General features: G+C 38.6%; 2 protein-coding genes across 3 annotated transcripts in view; one reads left to right on the top strand and one right to left on the bottom strand.

Moving 5' to 3' along the window:
* Nucleotides 1-2804: 2804 nt before the first annotated feature.
* inpp5l (inositol polyphosphate-5-phosphatase L) overlaps nucleotides 2805-17694 on the bottom strand; it is an 81274-nt gene continuing 66384 nt past the window's right edge. Inside the window, exons 16-17 of one of the 2 annotated variants that reach the window (XR_009817858.1) lie at nucleotides 6354-6447; nucleotides 2805-3056 (exon numbers count right to left, since the gene is read on the bottom strand). The gene's annotated coding sequence lies outside the window, so the exon portion shown is untranslated. Of the gene's footprint in view, nucleotides 3057-6013; nucleotides 6448-17694 lie in introns of those variants that run through there. The other variant, XM_061986244.1, reaches the window with a different exon arrangement.
* Nucleotides 8467-16954, top strand: nkx6.3 (NK6 homeobox 3). Its single transcript, XM_061985788.1, has 3 exons — nucleotides 8467-9006; nucleotides 15401-15567; nucleotides 16590-16954. The coding sequence occupies exons 1-3, from the start codon at nucleotides 8613-8615 to the stop codon at nucleotides 16815-16817; spliced, it is 789 nt and encodes a 262-aa protein (XP_061841772.1). The 5' UTR covers nucleotides 8467-8612; the 3' UTR covers nucleotides 16818-16954.

Genomic DNA, 17694 nt, shown 5'->3' with positions numbered 1-17694 from the left:
TCCGTTCGGGATGGTTTCCTGCTGACCCCACTATGGACTGGACTCTTACTGTTATGCTGGATCCACTATGGACTGTACTCTCACAATATTATGTCAGACCCACTCCACATCCATTGCATTCGGTCTCCCTAGAGGGGGGGGTTACCCACATATGCGGTCCTCTCCAAGGTTTCTCATAGTCATTGACATCGACGTCCCACTGGGGTGAGTTTTTCCTTGCCCTTATGTGGGCTCTGTACCGAGGATGTCGTTGTGGCTTGTGCAGCCCTTTGAGACACTTGTGATTTAGGGTTATATAAATAAACATTGATTGATTGATTGATATATCAATCAATCAATACAGCAAATTCCAGAAAACACTCGAGTGCTCCGGTCATGTAAACACATTGGCAGATCCTCACATTGACATTTTAACCTTGCTAGCAAACACAAAACACTGGGGTTCAAACGTGTGTGATTTACATAACTGAGGCGTTCCTCAAGGCACCCCTTTAAGTCCTCTCCTTGTTGACAAATTATCCAACTAAGGTGTTGCTGTAGCTTGTTTACCTCACATGTGGTCAGTAGTCATTTGTTTACCTTCTTCAGTATACTAGCGGTGTTCCTCAAGGTTCCATTTTAGTTCCATTTTAGTTCCCCTCTTATTCATGTCAAAAAAACTTGTGAGAGACAACATCTTAAAAACACTAGAGCGCTAACATTTAGATGATGTTTGACTAGCTTTTTTGCACAAAGTCCTTAAAAACAACTCAATTTACCTGTGGGGCACTGGAAGTAGAAGCTTTGAGACCCCTGCCTTAAGTTATTATAAGGTAAAAATTCTACATTTTGACATTGTTCACCAGGAGATAGTCAGAGGCATTTCTGCTTGCTCGCAGGAAGTTGCTTGTCTACACAGTTATTATATTTAGTTAGTCGGATTGCCATAAAATATCTAATTAGTGAATTATATTTATATAGCGCTTTTCTCTAGTGACTCAAAGCACTTTTACATAGTGAAACCCAATATCCAAGTTACATTTAAACCAGTGTGGGTGGCACTCGAAGCAGGTGGGTAAAAGTGTCTTGACCAAGGACACAACGGCAGTGACTAGGATGGCGGAAGCGGGGATCGAACCTGCAACCCTCAAGTTGCTGGCACAGCCACTCTACCAACCGAGCTATACCGCCCACTATTAGTCCATTATTAGTGTCAGGTTCAAACACTGGTGATATCTATTAAACAGACAAAGAAGCAAGGAATTAAACAGAGACATAATTAAATGTGGCTCAATGAGGAGAAACGCGTAGACCTGTACCCTTGTACAGTGTCCCACCACGCTCTGACGAAAGATTGTACGCCTCCTCTTTTATTTGGACATTCCCTGATTACATGGCAACAGCTGTTTCTAAAGGAAGGGGGTCGTAAACAGCCGCTGCCTTTGGTCACAAAACAGTTCAAAGAAAAGGTGCCTGGAGGGGAGTCAGGTCCTGCTTCCTCTCCGCTTTGTAGATCTAGGGTCAAGACAAAATCTTCCTGTGGATTACAATATATCAAAGGAACCGACACCTTCATGTCGCTTCCCATACTACACAGTGGAGTAGATTGGTAAGATCAAAGATAGCTTTTGTCTGCTTGCCGGGAACTCATTGAAACACAAAGTTCTGTGATAACTTAGATATGTCATGACTTGGACTTTGGCTTGGTTTGTTCTCCCGTGGTGCAAATGAACTGGACTGGTCAAGGCTTGAAGGTGGGTACATGATTTATTTTAAACTATCAAAAAAGGAATAAACAAAAGGCGCGCACAGTGGCGGAGAATAAAACTAGACTTTAAACACAAAACTTGCACATTGGCAGAAACTATGAACAATTAAACAAAACACTAACTGTGGCTTAACGAACAAAAACTTACTTGGCATGGAACCGGCATGAAAAAAAGAGTAGCAAGGGTCATCAGGGTGTGGAGAGTGTGCAGGAGCATAAATGTGGTGATGTCGTCAGAACGAACAACAGAAAATGAATGAACTTAAATACTATGGACATGATTAGTGAAAGCAGGTGCGTGACTCGAAACGTGAAACAGGTGCGTGACGTGACAGGTGAAAACGAATGGTTGCTATGGTGACAAGAGTGCACAATGAGTCCAAACGTGGAACAGGTGCGTGACGTGACAGGTGAAACTAATGGTTGCTATGGTAACAAAACAAAACAAAAGTGCACAAAAAGTCCAAAATTTAAACCGAACATTACTAAAACAAAACATGATCACACAGATATGACAAGATACAATTATTCTGACAATTACCGTATTTTTCGGACTATAAGTCGCAGTTTTTTTCATAGTTTGGCCGGGCTCCAGTGCGACTTATATATGTTTTTTTCCTTCTTTATTATGCATTTTCGGCAGGTGCGACTTATACTCCGGTGCGACTTATACTCCGAAAAATACGGTAGACACCGAGGCAGCGAATGGGAGACTTCCTGATGTACGTTCTGTGTGAATAAGTAGTAATATTAAACCCAATTCAAGTTGCTATGTTATATAAAATAAATACTTTCATCAGTATGCTTAAAGAAGAAAATGAATAGAACAATTGCTCACAACAACACCATACACATTTTGTGTTGTGCTTACTGAGCTATTTCTACACATTATGCACGTTACACATATTTGGTTATTCTCTTATATTCTTCATACTTTTTTTTCCTCTCTTAAATGGAAGAAAAGCTTTCATTTTGTCCAGCTCACGTTTTATTAGACCAAGCCTATCTGTGACTGATAAAACCAAACACTTCACGATCATAAATGTTTATGGCAGAATTATAAACATACTGTACATCCTTCTTGTAAATGATGGCCTCAAACATTACGCTAAACAAGGATGATGTGATGTGCGGGCACAAACCAACCTCCCAGAGACATTTCTGTTAATGTTCAAATGCAGCAGCGTTGGTTTATTTATTCAGTCATTTTTCTGAATGCAGGTTAACTTAAAGTTCTCCCGATTGGGGCTTCCATTGAAACAAACAAATGATCCCATTTTTTATTCCTTGATCAGGTCTCCTAAATTGCCTGGAACACAGATCAGAGAAATCTCTGATCAGCACAAAGTTCAATAAATCACATCATTCAATGAATCCAACATATTACACCTTTAGCAGACTAATCTATAAACTACAATTCAGTGGAGCAACACACTTACCGCCCGATGGGAGCAGACCTTTCCCAGCAGGGAGCCAGCCACTCAATGAGTCATACACTGAGGTGCTATTTAAAGGGGAACATTATCACCAGACCTATGTAAGCGTCAATATATATCTTGATGTTGCAGAAAAAAAGACCATATATTTTTTAACCGATTTCCGAACTCTAAATGGGTGAATTTTGGCGAATTAAACGCCTTTCTGTTGTTCGCTCTCGGAGCGATGACGTCACAACGTGACGTCACATCGGGAAGCAATCCGCCATTTTCTCAAACACATTACAAACACCGAGTCAAATCAGCTCTGTTATTTTCCATTTTTTCGACTGTTTTCCGTACCTTGGAGACATCATGCCTCGTCGGTGTGTTGTCGGAGGGTGTAACAACACGAACAGGGACGGATTCAAGTTGCACCAGTGGCCCAAAGATGCGAAAGTGGTAAGAAATTGGACGTTTGTTCCGCACACTTTACCGACGAAAGCTATGCTACGACAGAGATGGCAAGAATGTGTGGATATCCTGCGACACTCAAAACAGATGCATTTCCAACGATAAAGTCAAAGAAATCTGCGAGCGGATGAGGGTATGTCTACAGAATATATTAATTGATGAAAACTGGGCTGTCTGCACTCTCAAAGTGCATGTTGTTGCCAAATGTATTTCATATGCTGTAAACCTAGTTCATAGTTGTTAGTTTCCTTTAATGCCAAACAAACACATACCAATCGTTGGTTAGAAGGCGATCGCCGAATTCGTCCTCGCTTTCTCCCGTGTCGCTGGCTGTCGTGTCGTTTTCGTCGGTTTCGCTTGCATACGGTTCAAACCGATATGGCTCAATAGCTTCAGTTTCTTCTTCAATTTTGTTTTCGCTACCTGCCTCCACACTACAACCATCCGTTTCAATACATGCGTAATCTGTTGAATCGCTTAAGCCGCTGAAATACGAGTCTGAATCCGAGCTAATGTCGCTATTCCTTGCTGTTCTATCCGCCATGTTTGTTTGTATCGGCATCACTATGTGACGTCACAGGAAAATGGACGGGTGTATATAACGATGGTTAAAATCAGGCACTTTGAAGCTTTTTTTTAGGGATATTGCGTGATGGGTAAAATTTTGAAAAAAACTTCGAAAAATAAAATAAGCCACTGGGAACTGATTTTTAATGGTTTTAACCATTCTGAAATTGTGATAATGTTCCCCTTTAAGCAAACACTGATTGCCAACCTGACACAGCTGCCTTGGGGCAGGTGGCCCACACATCAACCTGATTGAGAATGGAGTTAGGGATGTACTTGCCTTCAATAACCACACCCAGAGGTTGGTGTAGTTTGACCGCCTGGTGCATACTCTCACTGTGATATCTGGCCCACTGCCTGGTCTCACCTGTTCGGGGGTATTGTGATGCTCCACAATGAACATTTGCATCAAAACCAAATCTTGCTTTTTGTCTGCAGAAATGAAATCCCAGTCTCTTTGGTGGAGGCAACAAAGGGATAGGGTTGTATATAATGCAGAGCAATGCGCTTTAAAACCATATGTCCTCTGTAGTGGACATTTGTGTTTTTTAGTTGAAAGGTTAGGTTATGTAGTACTTTGGTCATTTTGAAGGAAAATAGGAGGTAGTCTGTTGCTCTTCTATAATTATTAATATCCACATAGACATGTTATAAAAAATATCAACATTAATTAGGACTTCCAACGTAATTTTCACCAATCGAATTTGTTTCTGTCTTATCAAAGTTTCTGTTTGTTTATTGTGTAGACCAGTGATTCTCAAACTGCGGTACGCAGGCTCCTTCTAGTGCGGGGGTCAGCAACCCGCGGCTCTCTGTATGGAAATGTAAAAATAATGGGGTGAAAAACATGTTTTTTGTTGTAATATGGTTTCTGTAGGAGGAAAAACACGACACAAACCTTCCTAATTGCTAGAAAGTCCACTGTTTAATGTGTTTGTGTTTATGCTTCACTGATGAGAGTATTTGGCGAGCGCTTTTTTGTCCTACTAATTTCAGCTGCCCTTGAACTCACTGTTATGTTCACTGTGACTCAACAGTTTGTTTACATGTACAACTTTCTCCGAGGCTGCCACAGAAAGAAGTGTTTTATGCCACTCCTTTGTCTCATTTTGTCCACCAAACATTTTATACTGTGCGTGAATGTACAAAGGTGAGCTTTGTTGATGTTATTGACTTGTTGGAGTGCTAATCAGGCATAGTTGGTCAGTGCATGACTGCAAGCTAATCAATGCTAACATACTATTAGGCTAGCTGTATGTACATATTGCATCACTATGCCTCGTTTGTAGGTATATTGAATATCCTTTACTTATGTCCTCTGTGTATTTCGTTTATTTTTCCATGTGTCATGACACATTATCTGTGTGTAACATTGGCTGCATGTCTGATAGTTGTTTGTGTGCCATGTTGTTCCAGACCACAGCAAACGTTACCCAGCTTGCAAAGATTGTAATAAATCCATTAGAAGAAGACTGCCTGTTGTTTCCTTTAACTTGGACACACACATCTATACCTTTGGTCATTCTAAGACAGTCATTTCCAGGAGTTATCTCACCCTCCGAGGCTTTTTTACTAATGTTTTCCAATGTTGTAAAAATGTGTAGAATAAATATTACATTTCTACATTTGCGTCAACGAAGATTTGCGTCAGCCTGTGACACATAGTCATTTTGATAGTAGGCTAATATAGCTAATTACAGTAGCTACTTACATCATGTGTTGCCATCATAATAATACTTATATAAGTCTTTTAATTTTTAGCGGCTCCAGACAGATTACTTTTTTGTATTTGTGGTCCAATATGGCTCTTTCAACATTTTGGGTTGCGGACCCCTGATCTAGTGGTACGCCAAAAGAATCAATTAAATATTCAAACACAGTGTTACTGTTCAAACTCCGTGTAATGTTACAGTGGCCACAAATATTAAATGTACTTGTTAAATAAAACCTCTGCCAAGTTTTTAACAATATTTGGGCCTACTACGCTACTGTATTTTGGTCATTAGGGTGGTACTTGGACGGCCAAGGGTTTTCTGAGGTGGTACTTGGTGACAAAAGTTTGAGAACCACTGGTGTAGACTTAGCAATAACCGCATCATGTAACAAGGGATTAACTATTTATTGTTATTATTGTACAACTGTCGTCATACCTTCTTCCTGTTACCATCTACAGCACGGGTGTCAAACTCAAGGCCCGGGGGCCAGATCTGGCCCGCGACATCATTTTATCTGGCCCGCAAACACCTGCAAATGATTTGTGTCAATAAAGTACTTAATATTTTCTCACTAATTGTAATAGATTTTTTTTCATTCTGACAGAAAAAATATATGTACTGCTTGCAATTGCATACCTTTTAAACTTTAGTAGTATCCATTATTGCAACAAATATTACAGTATATGTTTCCAAACATTTTTTGTCTAAATGAAAATATATACTTAAATATCTGCTTGACTTGTAATAAAAAATTACAATGAATTATACGGTGTTCTTTAAAGAATATTGAAAATTAAATAGAAAAAAACTAAAACATTAGTAGAAATACTTGACTTTCAGTGAATTCTAGCTATATATATATATATATATATATATATATATATATATATATATATATATATATATATATGTATGTATATATATATATATATATATATATATATATATATATATATATATATATATATAAATAAGAGAAATACTTGAATTTCAGTGTTCATTTATTTACACATATACACACAGTATTTCTCTTATTTATATATATATATATATATATATAAATATATATATATATATATAAATAAGAGAAATACTTGAATTTCAGTGTTCATTTATTTACACATATACACACACATAACACTCATTTACTCATTGTTGAGTTAAGGGTTGAATTGTCCATCCTTGTTCTATTCTCTGTCACTATGTTTCTAACCATGCTGAACACCCTCTCTGAAGATGCATTCTGCTTCGTCTCCTTGTTGTGTGCGCAGTTGTGCACTGCACTCTCTAAAAGCCCTAGATGTTAATGTCGCATATGCATGTACAGTAGATGGCAGTATTGCCCTGTTTAAGAGTGTCACAACATTGCTGTTTACGGCAGACGAACTGCTTTACGGTAGACGAAAACGTGACTGCTGTTGTTGTGTGTTGTTGCCGCGCTGGGAGGACGTTAATGAAACTGCCTAACAATAAACCCACATAAGAAACTAAGAACTCGCCCTCGATCATTCTACAGTTATAACGTGATTGGGCAGGCAGGCTGTTTATATTGTGGGAAAGCGGACGTGAAAACAGGCTGTCGACACGTCACTCAGGTCCGCCTGAATTTCGGGAGATTTTCGGGAGAAAATTTGCCCCGGGAGGTTTTCGGGAGAAGCGCTGAATTTCGGGAGTCTCCCGGAAAATCCGGGAGGGTTGGCAAGTATGCTGTAAAATCTTGTTTTTAACGGAATTAAAAACAAGATTTTTAATGGAAAAAAACGATACATTTGTTTTTACAGTAGAAAAACTGGCAGCTAAGTTGCCAGAATAAAAAAATAACTTGTACTGTTTTTCCAATTACAATATAGTGTTGTAAAAACCAATGTAAATTTAACACAAAAATTATATCAAATAAGTTGCCAGCTTTTTCCGTAAACGCCCGACCCCCCAAAAAAGAACAGTGGTACTGTTTTTCCATTTACCGTAAAATGTTGTTAAAATGGGAAAAAAAAAACGCTATATTCTTTAGTAAAATTTTGTAAATGTAAAGTTTTTACTGTAAAAACTGGTATGGTATGGTATGGTACTATGATTCGTGGATTAATATTGGTATCAACCAACACCCAAGGCTCCAATATCCATATCGTACCGTAAACTCCTATTGAAAACAAACTTATAAATACACCCACAAGCAGGATTATTTAAAAAAAAATACTCGTATTACAAATATTACTAAAAGTTTCACAAATAAAATGTGTATGCCTGACAAAACAAAGTATGTATAACATATAGAGAAAGAGATCTTGATCTCAATGGGTTTCTCATCTGGTTAAATAAAGGTTCTAACATACAGCACACGTCCAGAAAGGCAAACCACAGTTTAGACGTTCCTCCCCCAGCACAATTGGTCAAACAAGAAAAATCAACCCGTTCCCTCTCCACCTGTTCAAAACCTCATTAATCTGCAGCCGTCCAATAACCGGCCCGGCTCTCCTAGACGAGCCGCTGGCCGTGACCAATCGCAGGCCGCATGGTGATCCTGATCAAGGTGCTGACGTCTGGTGTGTGACATGTGAGGGGAGCATCAGTGTCACATGTGGCCCTCTTGTCCCATGGCCGCCAGCCTATGGAGCCCGCAATCCCAGCACAACACCTGAAGGGTGCTGCACCCCAAACACCCTGACTGGATCTATCTGAGACCTCATACTTTCCATGGATCCAAACATCCAAGGTTCTTTCCTCTTCAACAACCAGTTTTCCACCGAGTTGAAGGCACCGATGTGTCAGTACTCGGTCCCGAACTCCTTCTACAAGCTGCCTGCAGGGACCCCGCATGGCATCAGTGATATCCTGAGCCGCTCCATGATGGGGATGGGGGCCCCGGGCACCACCGCCGCCACCACCCTGCTGTCCGGTTACTCCGCCGTGGGGGGGTTCGGCCCTCCGGTCTCCAGCACGTCTTTGTACTACAACCGAGACTACAGCTCCACGCTTAACGGGTTCGCCAAGTCGGGTGCCGAGTGTCCCATGAAGGGGCGCAGCAGTGTCAGCTGCTGGGCCGAGAGCGGCTGCGACTGGAGAGGAGGCAAGCAACAGTGCGCCAACAGTAAGTACGAACACTTTCTAAACCACAACTTTTGTGTTTCTTCTTTTATACAACAAGACACGCACACTATTGAAACTTAATAACCCAAGAGCTGTATCAAAATTCTCATTTTTGATACAATCTGACTGACAATTGTTTCATTTCAAATATTGAAATTAATAAACGGAAGAGATGGTTTGATAAAAAAAAAGAAGTAATTATTAACCAAAATAATGCTTTTCGGCAGTACTAGAAAACACCACAGTGATCAATACTATGTTTAGGACCTAAAGTTAGTATTTTTTGCAAATAATACAACTTTTTCTTCAGGAGAGAACACGCAGAAGCTGATACAAATAATAACAGAAAAAAAAAATGAAAAGATAATTTGACAAAAAAAAGTGATTATTAACCAAGATAATGCTTTTCGTTGATACTAGAAAATTCCCAGGGATCGATACTGGGACCAAATTTGTTCAATCTCTATACCGGTACAAACAACATTTGTAAACGTAACAAGGGACCTAAAGTTAGTATTATTTGCAGATAACACAGCTTTGTTTTGTTCAGGAGAGAAAACGCAAAATAAATAACAGAAAAAAATAATAAATGGAAGAGATGGTTTGACAAAAAAAAGTAATTATTAACCAAGATAATGCTTTTCGGTAATACTAGAAAATTCCCAGGGAGCGATACTGGGACCAAATTTGTTCAATCTCTATACAAACAACATTTGTAAATGTTACAAGGGACCTAAAGTTAGTATTATTTGCAAATAATACAACTTTTTGTTCAGGAGAGAACACGCAGAAGCTAATACAAATAAAAACCGAAAAAAATTATAAATGGAAGAGATGGTTTGACAAAAACAAGTGATTATTAACCAAGATAATGCTTTTCGGAAATCCTAGAAATGACACCCAGGGATCGATACTGGGACCAAATTTGTTCAATCTCTATACAAACAACATTTGTAAACGTAACAAGGGACCTAAAGTTAGTATTATTTGCAGATAATACAGCTTTGTTTTGTTCAGGAGAGAAAACACAAAAGTTAATACAAATAATAACAGAAAAAAATAATAAATGGAAGAGATAGTTTGACAAAAAAAAGTGATTATTAACCAAGATAATGCTTTTCGGTAATACTAGAAAAGACCCCAGGGATCGATACTGGGACCAAATGTGTTCACTCTCTATACAAACATACAAACAACATTTGTAAACATCGCAAACATTTTTTGCAGATAATACAGCTTTGTTTTGTTCAGGGGAGAAAACGCAGAAGCTAATACAAATATGAATAGAAAAAATTTACTCATTTAGGAAACAAAAACAGACTATCTTTGAATCTCAGTTACACTATAATAGTGTTATTTGTTAAAAGTATAAAAGAAAGTCAAACACAAATAAAAATAGGCGGCGTAGATGTTGACAGGGTAAAATAAACACAATGTTTGGGTGTAATAATAGATGATTAAATGAACTGGAAATCTCATACAGCATGAAATAATGAACAAAGCTAAATATGTTCTGGAACAAAAAATCACTTCATATTCTCTACTAGTGCTCACTAGTGTTACCATGTCTGAGTAATTGTGTAGAAATATGTGGAAAAAGTACACTTCATCCACTAACCGTGTTACAAAAAAGATCAATTAGAATGATAGATAATGTTGGATGTAAAGAACATACAAACCCTTTATTTATTGAAACACAACCAAGGTGTATTTGCAAACAGCTAAAATAAAACACAAAGCAAATTAGAACCTGCTACCTAAGAATGTACAACAATTCTCAATACAAGAGGAAAATTCAACATAAAAAATGTGTATGCAAATACAACACTTCAGACTTTAGTATATCATTATGTGGAATTAAATTATGGAACTGATTAAGCAAAGAAGCTAAACAAAATACTAATATGATCCATTTTAAGAAAGTGTTCACAAAGTACAAAGAAGAATTCGTATGAACATCATGAACCTTTTTGATAAATGAGACATAATATATCATCTGTTATATATTTAGCAAATTATGTGAACCATAATTTGTTATTTGTAATTTGTAACCCAAACTGGGACAGGAAGTAAATGTGTCATGAATTAAAGTAGAAAAAGGTATGTTTATATAAGCTCGGTTTCTTCTTACTCCTTTTCGGACATATTATACAGAGAGACTGTATATATGTGACCTACTATACTGTAATATGCACCTTCAAAATTAACTCAACTAAATATGTGGATTCTTAGTACACTGCACATATTTCATGTCGTTATGATGCACACAAGTGCACTTATGTGTGTGATATCAATCGGGGTGGCGGGAGGTCAGTCTGTAAGTGTCACGACTTGGACTATGGCTTGGTTTGTTCTCCCGAGGTGCAAGTGAATTGGACCAGATGTGGCGTGAAGGTAAATACATGATTTATTTAAAAACTATAACTACAAAAAAAGGATCAAACTAAAAGCGCGCACAGGGGCGGAGGTACAAAACTAGACTATAAACACAGAACTTGCACATTGGCAGAAACTATGAACAACTAAACAAAACTTGCAAACTATGGCATGAATAAAGAAAACTTACTTGGATGAAAAAATGGCATGAAAAAGCGCAGCAAGGGTCATAAGGGGGTGTGGAGAGTATAAATGCGGGATGTCACCAGAAAGACAAACTGAAAACAATGAACTTAAATACTACAGACATGATTAACGAAAACAGGTGCGTGACTCAAAACGTGAAACAGGTGCGTGACGTGACAGGTGAAAACTAATGGGTTGCTATGGTGACAAACAAGAGTGCACAATGAGTCCAAACGTGGAACAGGTGAAACTAATGGGTAATCATGGAAACAAGACAAGGGAGTGAAAAGCCAGAAACTAAAGAGTCCAATAACTAAACAAAACATGACTAAAACAAAACATGATCACACAGACATGACAGTAAGGTTGTTGGAGAGACGCTCGTCTGCCTCCTGACCACGTGCAAGGCACCAAATCCCACAGGGACACCTTTTGCGCTCATTAGGTCGCCACATCGCTCTGATTCGGCTGCTTGCGTGACTAGTGCGGTTCTCTGTGTGCTCTGCAACACACCCGCACAAAAATAATAGATGCATTTTATTTCCCTTCTGGAATTACACTGGGGGGAAAAAAACAATAATAATCATAACAATTAAATGTAATATAATACAATTGAATACGTCAAAAATAATGAGTTAATGCGAATAACTGCAAAAAATGATCACATTAATCATGCCGATTTCAAAAGGCCACGGCCCCCTGACACCCCTTCTCAACTGTCTATGCGACATCAAGGCTTGGTTAGCCCAGAATTTTTTAATAACGAATGAGGGAAAAACGGAAATTTTAGTTTTTGGTCCGGCACTCACTGACTTGGGACCATTGCAAAATGATGTGCGTCCCAAAGTCACCAGCCTTGGCGTCACTACAGACAGCGATTTTAAACTTGACAAACAAGTCAATGGCATTTTAAAATCGTGTTTTTATCATCTTCATCTTTTAGCAAAGGTAAAACCGCTTTTTATCTTTTAACCTTTTTGAACAAGTCATGCATGCTTTTATTTCAAGTCGCCTGGACTACTGCAATGCACTTTATGCTGGCATTAGCCAAAAAGCTCTCTCCCGGTTGCAGTTAGTCCAGAACGCGACAGCACGACTTTTAACAGGGGCCAGAAAACCCCAATTCTTGAGACTTTGCACTGGCTCCCTGTTCATCTTATAATTGATTTTAAAACCTTGCTGTTTGTTTTTAAAGCTTTACATGGACTGGCACCTCAGTATATCTCGGACCTCATCCAAATTTACACTCCTGCGCGCGCTCTGAGGTCCGAGAGCCAGCTCCAGCTCGTGGTGCCCAAGACCAGACTTAAAACCAGGGGAGACAGGGCCTTCTCTGTGGTCGGCCCTAAGCTCTGGAACACTCTGCCCCTCCATGTTCCAACTGCTCCCACAGTGGAATGTTTTAAGTCTCGTCTTAAAACCCACTTTTATTCTTTGGCTTTTAACACTACGTGAGTTGTGTGGTCCTCTGTTGTCCTCTGTGTTTTTAAAATGTTGATTTCTATTTACTGTTTTAATTGGTTTTACCCTTTAAAATCGTTTTTAATGATATTTATTTTATATAGTTTTTTATATGTATTTATTTTTTGTTTTTATTCAGTCATTGGTGGAGCTAAGGATAATATTTGAATATTGTTTTTAATATTGTTGTGCAGCACTTTGGAAACATTTTGTTGTTTAAATGTGCTATATAAATAAAGTGGATTGGATTGGATGTTTAGACGCAAATTAGTCACACACTTAATTTTGATGATCCTTTACCTCTGCATTTGTGTCAAAATATTGTTTTTTTTGTTGTTTTTTTACCCATCCATACATTCATTTTCTACCGCTTGTCCCTTTCGGGGCCGCGGGGGGTGCTGGAGCCTATCTTAGCTGCATTCGAGCGGAAAGCGGGGCACACCCTGACAAGTCGCCACCTCATCGCATTTTTATTTTATTTTTTTTATATATTCAATTTTTTATAAGAAAGTCAATTTAAAAAATATTCAAGCAAGTAATTTACCGTACATGTTCATGATTAATTACATCTCAAAAGTGCAATTAATCTAATAAAAAACATTTGACAGCACTAAAAGAGATACAATATAGTATAATATAATATAGTATAACTTAATTAGCATGTTAACGCAAAAGTTTGTTACGTTCGGGTCACATTGTAGCGATAGTTTTGTTCCCAGGATGCAGAAGGACAGGCAGAAAGTAGCGTTCCTGTAAGTCTTTTTAATCCTTTAAGCGAGACAAAATACCATAAAGAGACCGTGCGGCTGGGGAAAGCGCACACGAAGCTCGAGGCGAACTTAGCACAGCAGATTTGAGCAAAGACTTAAACCTAAGTCGCGGCTTGAACAACAACATAACAGTCGCACGTAACGAACGACGGACCTGCGAGGAAGGCAGGGTGACGCTCGCATACTAAGCTCTCTGATTAGCGATCAGAAGCAGGTGAGCCTCCAGATCACTAATCAGAAACTGGTGTGACAAATCAGCGCCCCTAGCAACTAGAAGTAACCAAGTGAGAGAGTGCTCAAACAGAAATATGACCTCCAAACACAACAGAGGCAAAACAAGGCATGACCGACAAAGTTAACAATTAACACTGGTGGTTAAAGCAAATCAAATAATTCGATAAGAAACAGCTAATAACAAAAATGAATAAAATCTAGACCACAAGAAGTACCCTTAAAAACTTATTTTTAGTATTGCAATTAATAAAAGAATGAAAGTTATGGCAAGCAGAAAAAAACAAGAATTTGATTACTCCAAAAATCAAACAAACCAAATGATGGATTACTCGATTATTTAAAAAAAAAAAAAAAAAAGATAGCTGCCTGACCAGGGCTCAGAAAATCTGCAGAGACTCCTCCCACCCCCACCAAAGACTGTTTTCACTGCTGGACTCTAGAAAGAGGTTCCGCAGCCTCCGTAGCAGAACCTCCAGGTTCTGTAACAGCTTCTTCCCTCAGGCCATAAGACTCTTGAACGCATCATAATAATCCCCTCAATTCACCCCCGAAAACGGACTAACTCGCTGGAATATAAAGACAAAATAACATACATTCATAAACGTGGATGCATATGCAAAAGTGCAATGTTATTTATCTGTACAGTAATCTATTTATTTATATCTGCACCTTATTGCTCTTCTATCCTGCACTACAACGAGCTAATGCAACGAAATGTCGTTCTTATCTGCACTGTAAAGTTCAAATTTGAACGACAATAAAGGAAGTCTAAGTCTATAATAAGAGTATTTAATTTATTTATTTTTGTATTGAACTTGCAAAATAAACATTTGTGCAACTAATTTTTTGAGACGTAATCCAAGTGTCAAACAATCAAAGTGAAATTGGGGAATTTATCTGTTTGGTATGAATAATATTATATATAATAATCATATTTTCCAGTTTCATTCCCACAAAAAGATTTCGCACTTTATTCCTCCTTAAAAACGTCTTAAGGCCCAAGCTGTTTGTTTACATGCTTTTTTTGGGGATTATTGGACCCTAATTAGAATAATAACTAAAAATCATCTTTTCATATGATGTACTTAGTCCATAAGTACACAAACGTGTACTTAATGTGTAGTGCCATGCTAATTTTTATTTTTACACTTTTTTTTTCCAACTTCCATTGTATGTTATACTCTTCTGACACCACCAGATAGCAGTATAAGTGTCCATATGTCGGCATAAGACCCCAATTCAGTAGTGTACACCATTTTGGAAATAAGAGCTAAAAGGTGATGTCCATGCATGTGGCCAACTAAGGCCTTTAGAGGTTTAATGCTGCGGCACGAGCCATTCAGACGTATTGATGTATTATGATTTCAGGTGGTTCGCTGGGAGACATGTCAGGTGGCAAGAAACACACCAGACCGACCTTCAGTGGACATCAGATCTTTGCTCTGGAGAAGACCTTTGAGCAGACTAAGTACTTGGCCGGGCCTGAACGAGCAAGACTGGCGTATTCTTTGGGCATGACTGAGTCTCAAGTGAAGGTAAACACGGAAAATTTAGAAAAATAAGTTTGGTACCACTTAATGCAGTGTTTTTCAACCACTGTGTGCCGTGAGATACAGTCTGGTGTGCCGTGGGAGATTATCTAATTTCACATATTTGGGTTAGAAATATTTTTTGCAAACCAGTAATTATAGTCTGCAAATTATGTGTTGTTGTTGAGCTCGGCAGAGTTATGGTGTAATACTCTTCCATATCAGTAGGTGGCAGCCGGTAGCTAATTGCTTTGTAGATGTCGGAAACAGCGGGAGGCAGTGTGCAGGTAAAAAGGTTTCTAACGCTTAAAGCAAAAATAAACCAAAGGTGAGTGCCCCTAAGAAAAGGCATTGAAGCTTAGGGAAGGCTATGCAGAACGAAACTAAAACTGAACTGGCTACAAAGTCAACAAAAACAGAATGCTGGACGACAGCAAAGACTTACTGTGGAGCAAAGACGGCGTCCACGATGTACATCCGAACATGACATGACAATCAACAATGTCCCCACAAAGAAGGATAAAAACAACTGAAATATTCTTGATTGCTAAAACAAAGTAGATGCGGGAAATATCGCTCAAAAGGAAGACATGAAACTGCTACAGGAAATTACCAAAAAAAGAGAAAAAAGCCACGGAAATAGGAGCGCAAGACAAGAACTAAAACACTACACACAGGAAAACAGCAAAAAACTCAAAATAAGTCATGGCGTGATGTGACAGGTCGTGATAGTACACCTACTTTGAGACAAGAGCTATATTGATGCATGCTTGGTTATGGTTTAAAGTCATATCCAATAATTGCGACGACTTTTTACTGTCAACTGAGTTTCGTTTTTTTAAATGATTTCTGCTAGTGGTGTGCTTCCGGATTTTTTCAACGCAAAAAATGTGCCTTGGCTCAAAAAAGGTTGAAAAATATTGACTTAATGAATAAGTTGGGTAATTAATTATCAATGAATATTATTTCAATAAATGGTAGTCATGCTCTTGCCGAATAGTGAGCCCAGGTGTGTTCCACTAATGCAGGTTTGGTTCCAAAACCGGCGTACCAAGTGGAGGAAGAAGAGCGCCTCTGAGCCTAGCTCCAGCCAGACCCAGGCGGGGCCGGGCGGCGAGGCCTCAGACAACGAGGTGGAGGACGAAGAGTACAACAAGCCTCTGGACCCGGACTCGGATGACGACAAGATCCGGTTGCTGCTACGTAAACATCGCCGAGCTTTCTCGGTCCTGCGCCTCGGCCCTCACCATATGTGACGCCTACTTTTTATCTGACCTGCATGCACGTCGGGAATGAACGCACGCACGCTCATGCAGGAGGTTGCCTGCAAGATGACCACACAGTAAATATGTTGACTATATTATTAGCAAGGGTTTCCATATGTGAAGGAGTATGTTACAATAAAAATATTTCACTTATTTTCTGCTTGTTTGCTCTATTTTGTGTGCCAAGTTTTGCAACCCAAGGCGGCTTTTTCATCTTCCAATAACGTATTTGTTTCAGATACGCTGAACAAATGACATTGAGGAACATCACATGATTTAATTTTCACACAACCCATCAGTCCGGGTGCATTTGTGCACTTTTTTTTAAACATTTGTACCACTTAAAGTACAATCGTTATAATCCACATACCAAACTTTTACAGGCTAATGTGCCTCACAAGAACCTCTTTAATAGGTGACAGTGCCAGCGTGACGTAAACGTGCGCTTGAACCCATAATTAAAAAGAATAAAAGTTCAATACGTGACAAAAAGTCAAATCTTGAAAGATACATTTGACATTAAAAACTAGATCATGTATATTGTATTGTGCACTTATATTGCCATATATCAGCTATTGTGTGGAAGTGTGGGGGAACACATATAAGAGTAACATAAAGGCATTGTATCAACTACAGAAAAGAGCTATAAGGATTATTCATAAAGCAGATTACTTAGAACACACTAACATATTATTTATTAATTCGGGTTTATTGAAATTACAGGAGATAGTAAAGTTAAAGACATTATGTGTCATGTTTAAGGCTAAAAGTAAAACATTACCAGCAAATTTACAAAAAATGTTTGTCCTCAATTCTGAGAATGAAGAGCATAGAAGAAAAGGTCATTTCCAACATCAGTATTCAAGGA

The sequence above is a fragment of the Nerophis lumbriciformis genome, linkage group LG12, assembly GCF_033978685.3.
Source record: "Nerophis lumbriciformis linkage group LG12, RoL_Nlum_v2.1, whole genome shotgun sequence".
Classification (NCBI taxonomy): Eukaryota; Metazoa; Chordata; class Actinopteri; order Syngnathiformes; family Syngnathidae; genus Nerophis; species Nerophis lumbriciformis.
This window is presented reverse-complemented; position numbering and strand designations above follow the sequence as displayed.

Excerpts from the sequence above, each read along its gene's own strand:
- nkx6.3 (XM_061985788.1), top strand. The coding sequence starts at position 8,613 with ATGGATCCAAACATCCAAGGTTCTTTCCTCTTCAACAACCAGTTTTCC. Across the intron at positions 9,007-15,400 it reads CAAGCAACAGTGCGCCAACA|GTGGTTCGCTGGGAGACATG; the intron begins GTAAGTACGAAC and ends TTATGATTTCAG. Across the intron at positions 15,568-16,589 it reads TGACTGAGTCTCAAGTGAAG|GTTTGGTTCCAAAACCGGCG; the intron begins GTAAACACGGAA and ends CCACTAATGCAG.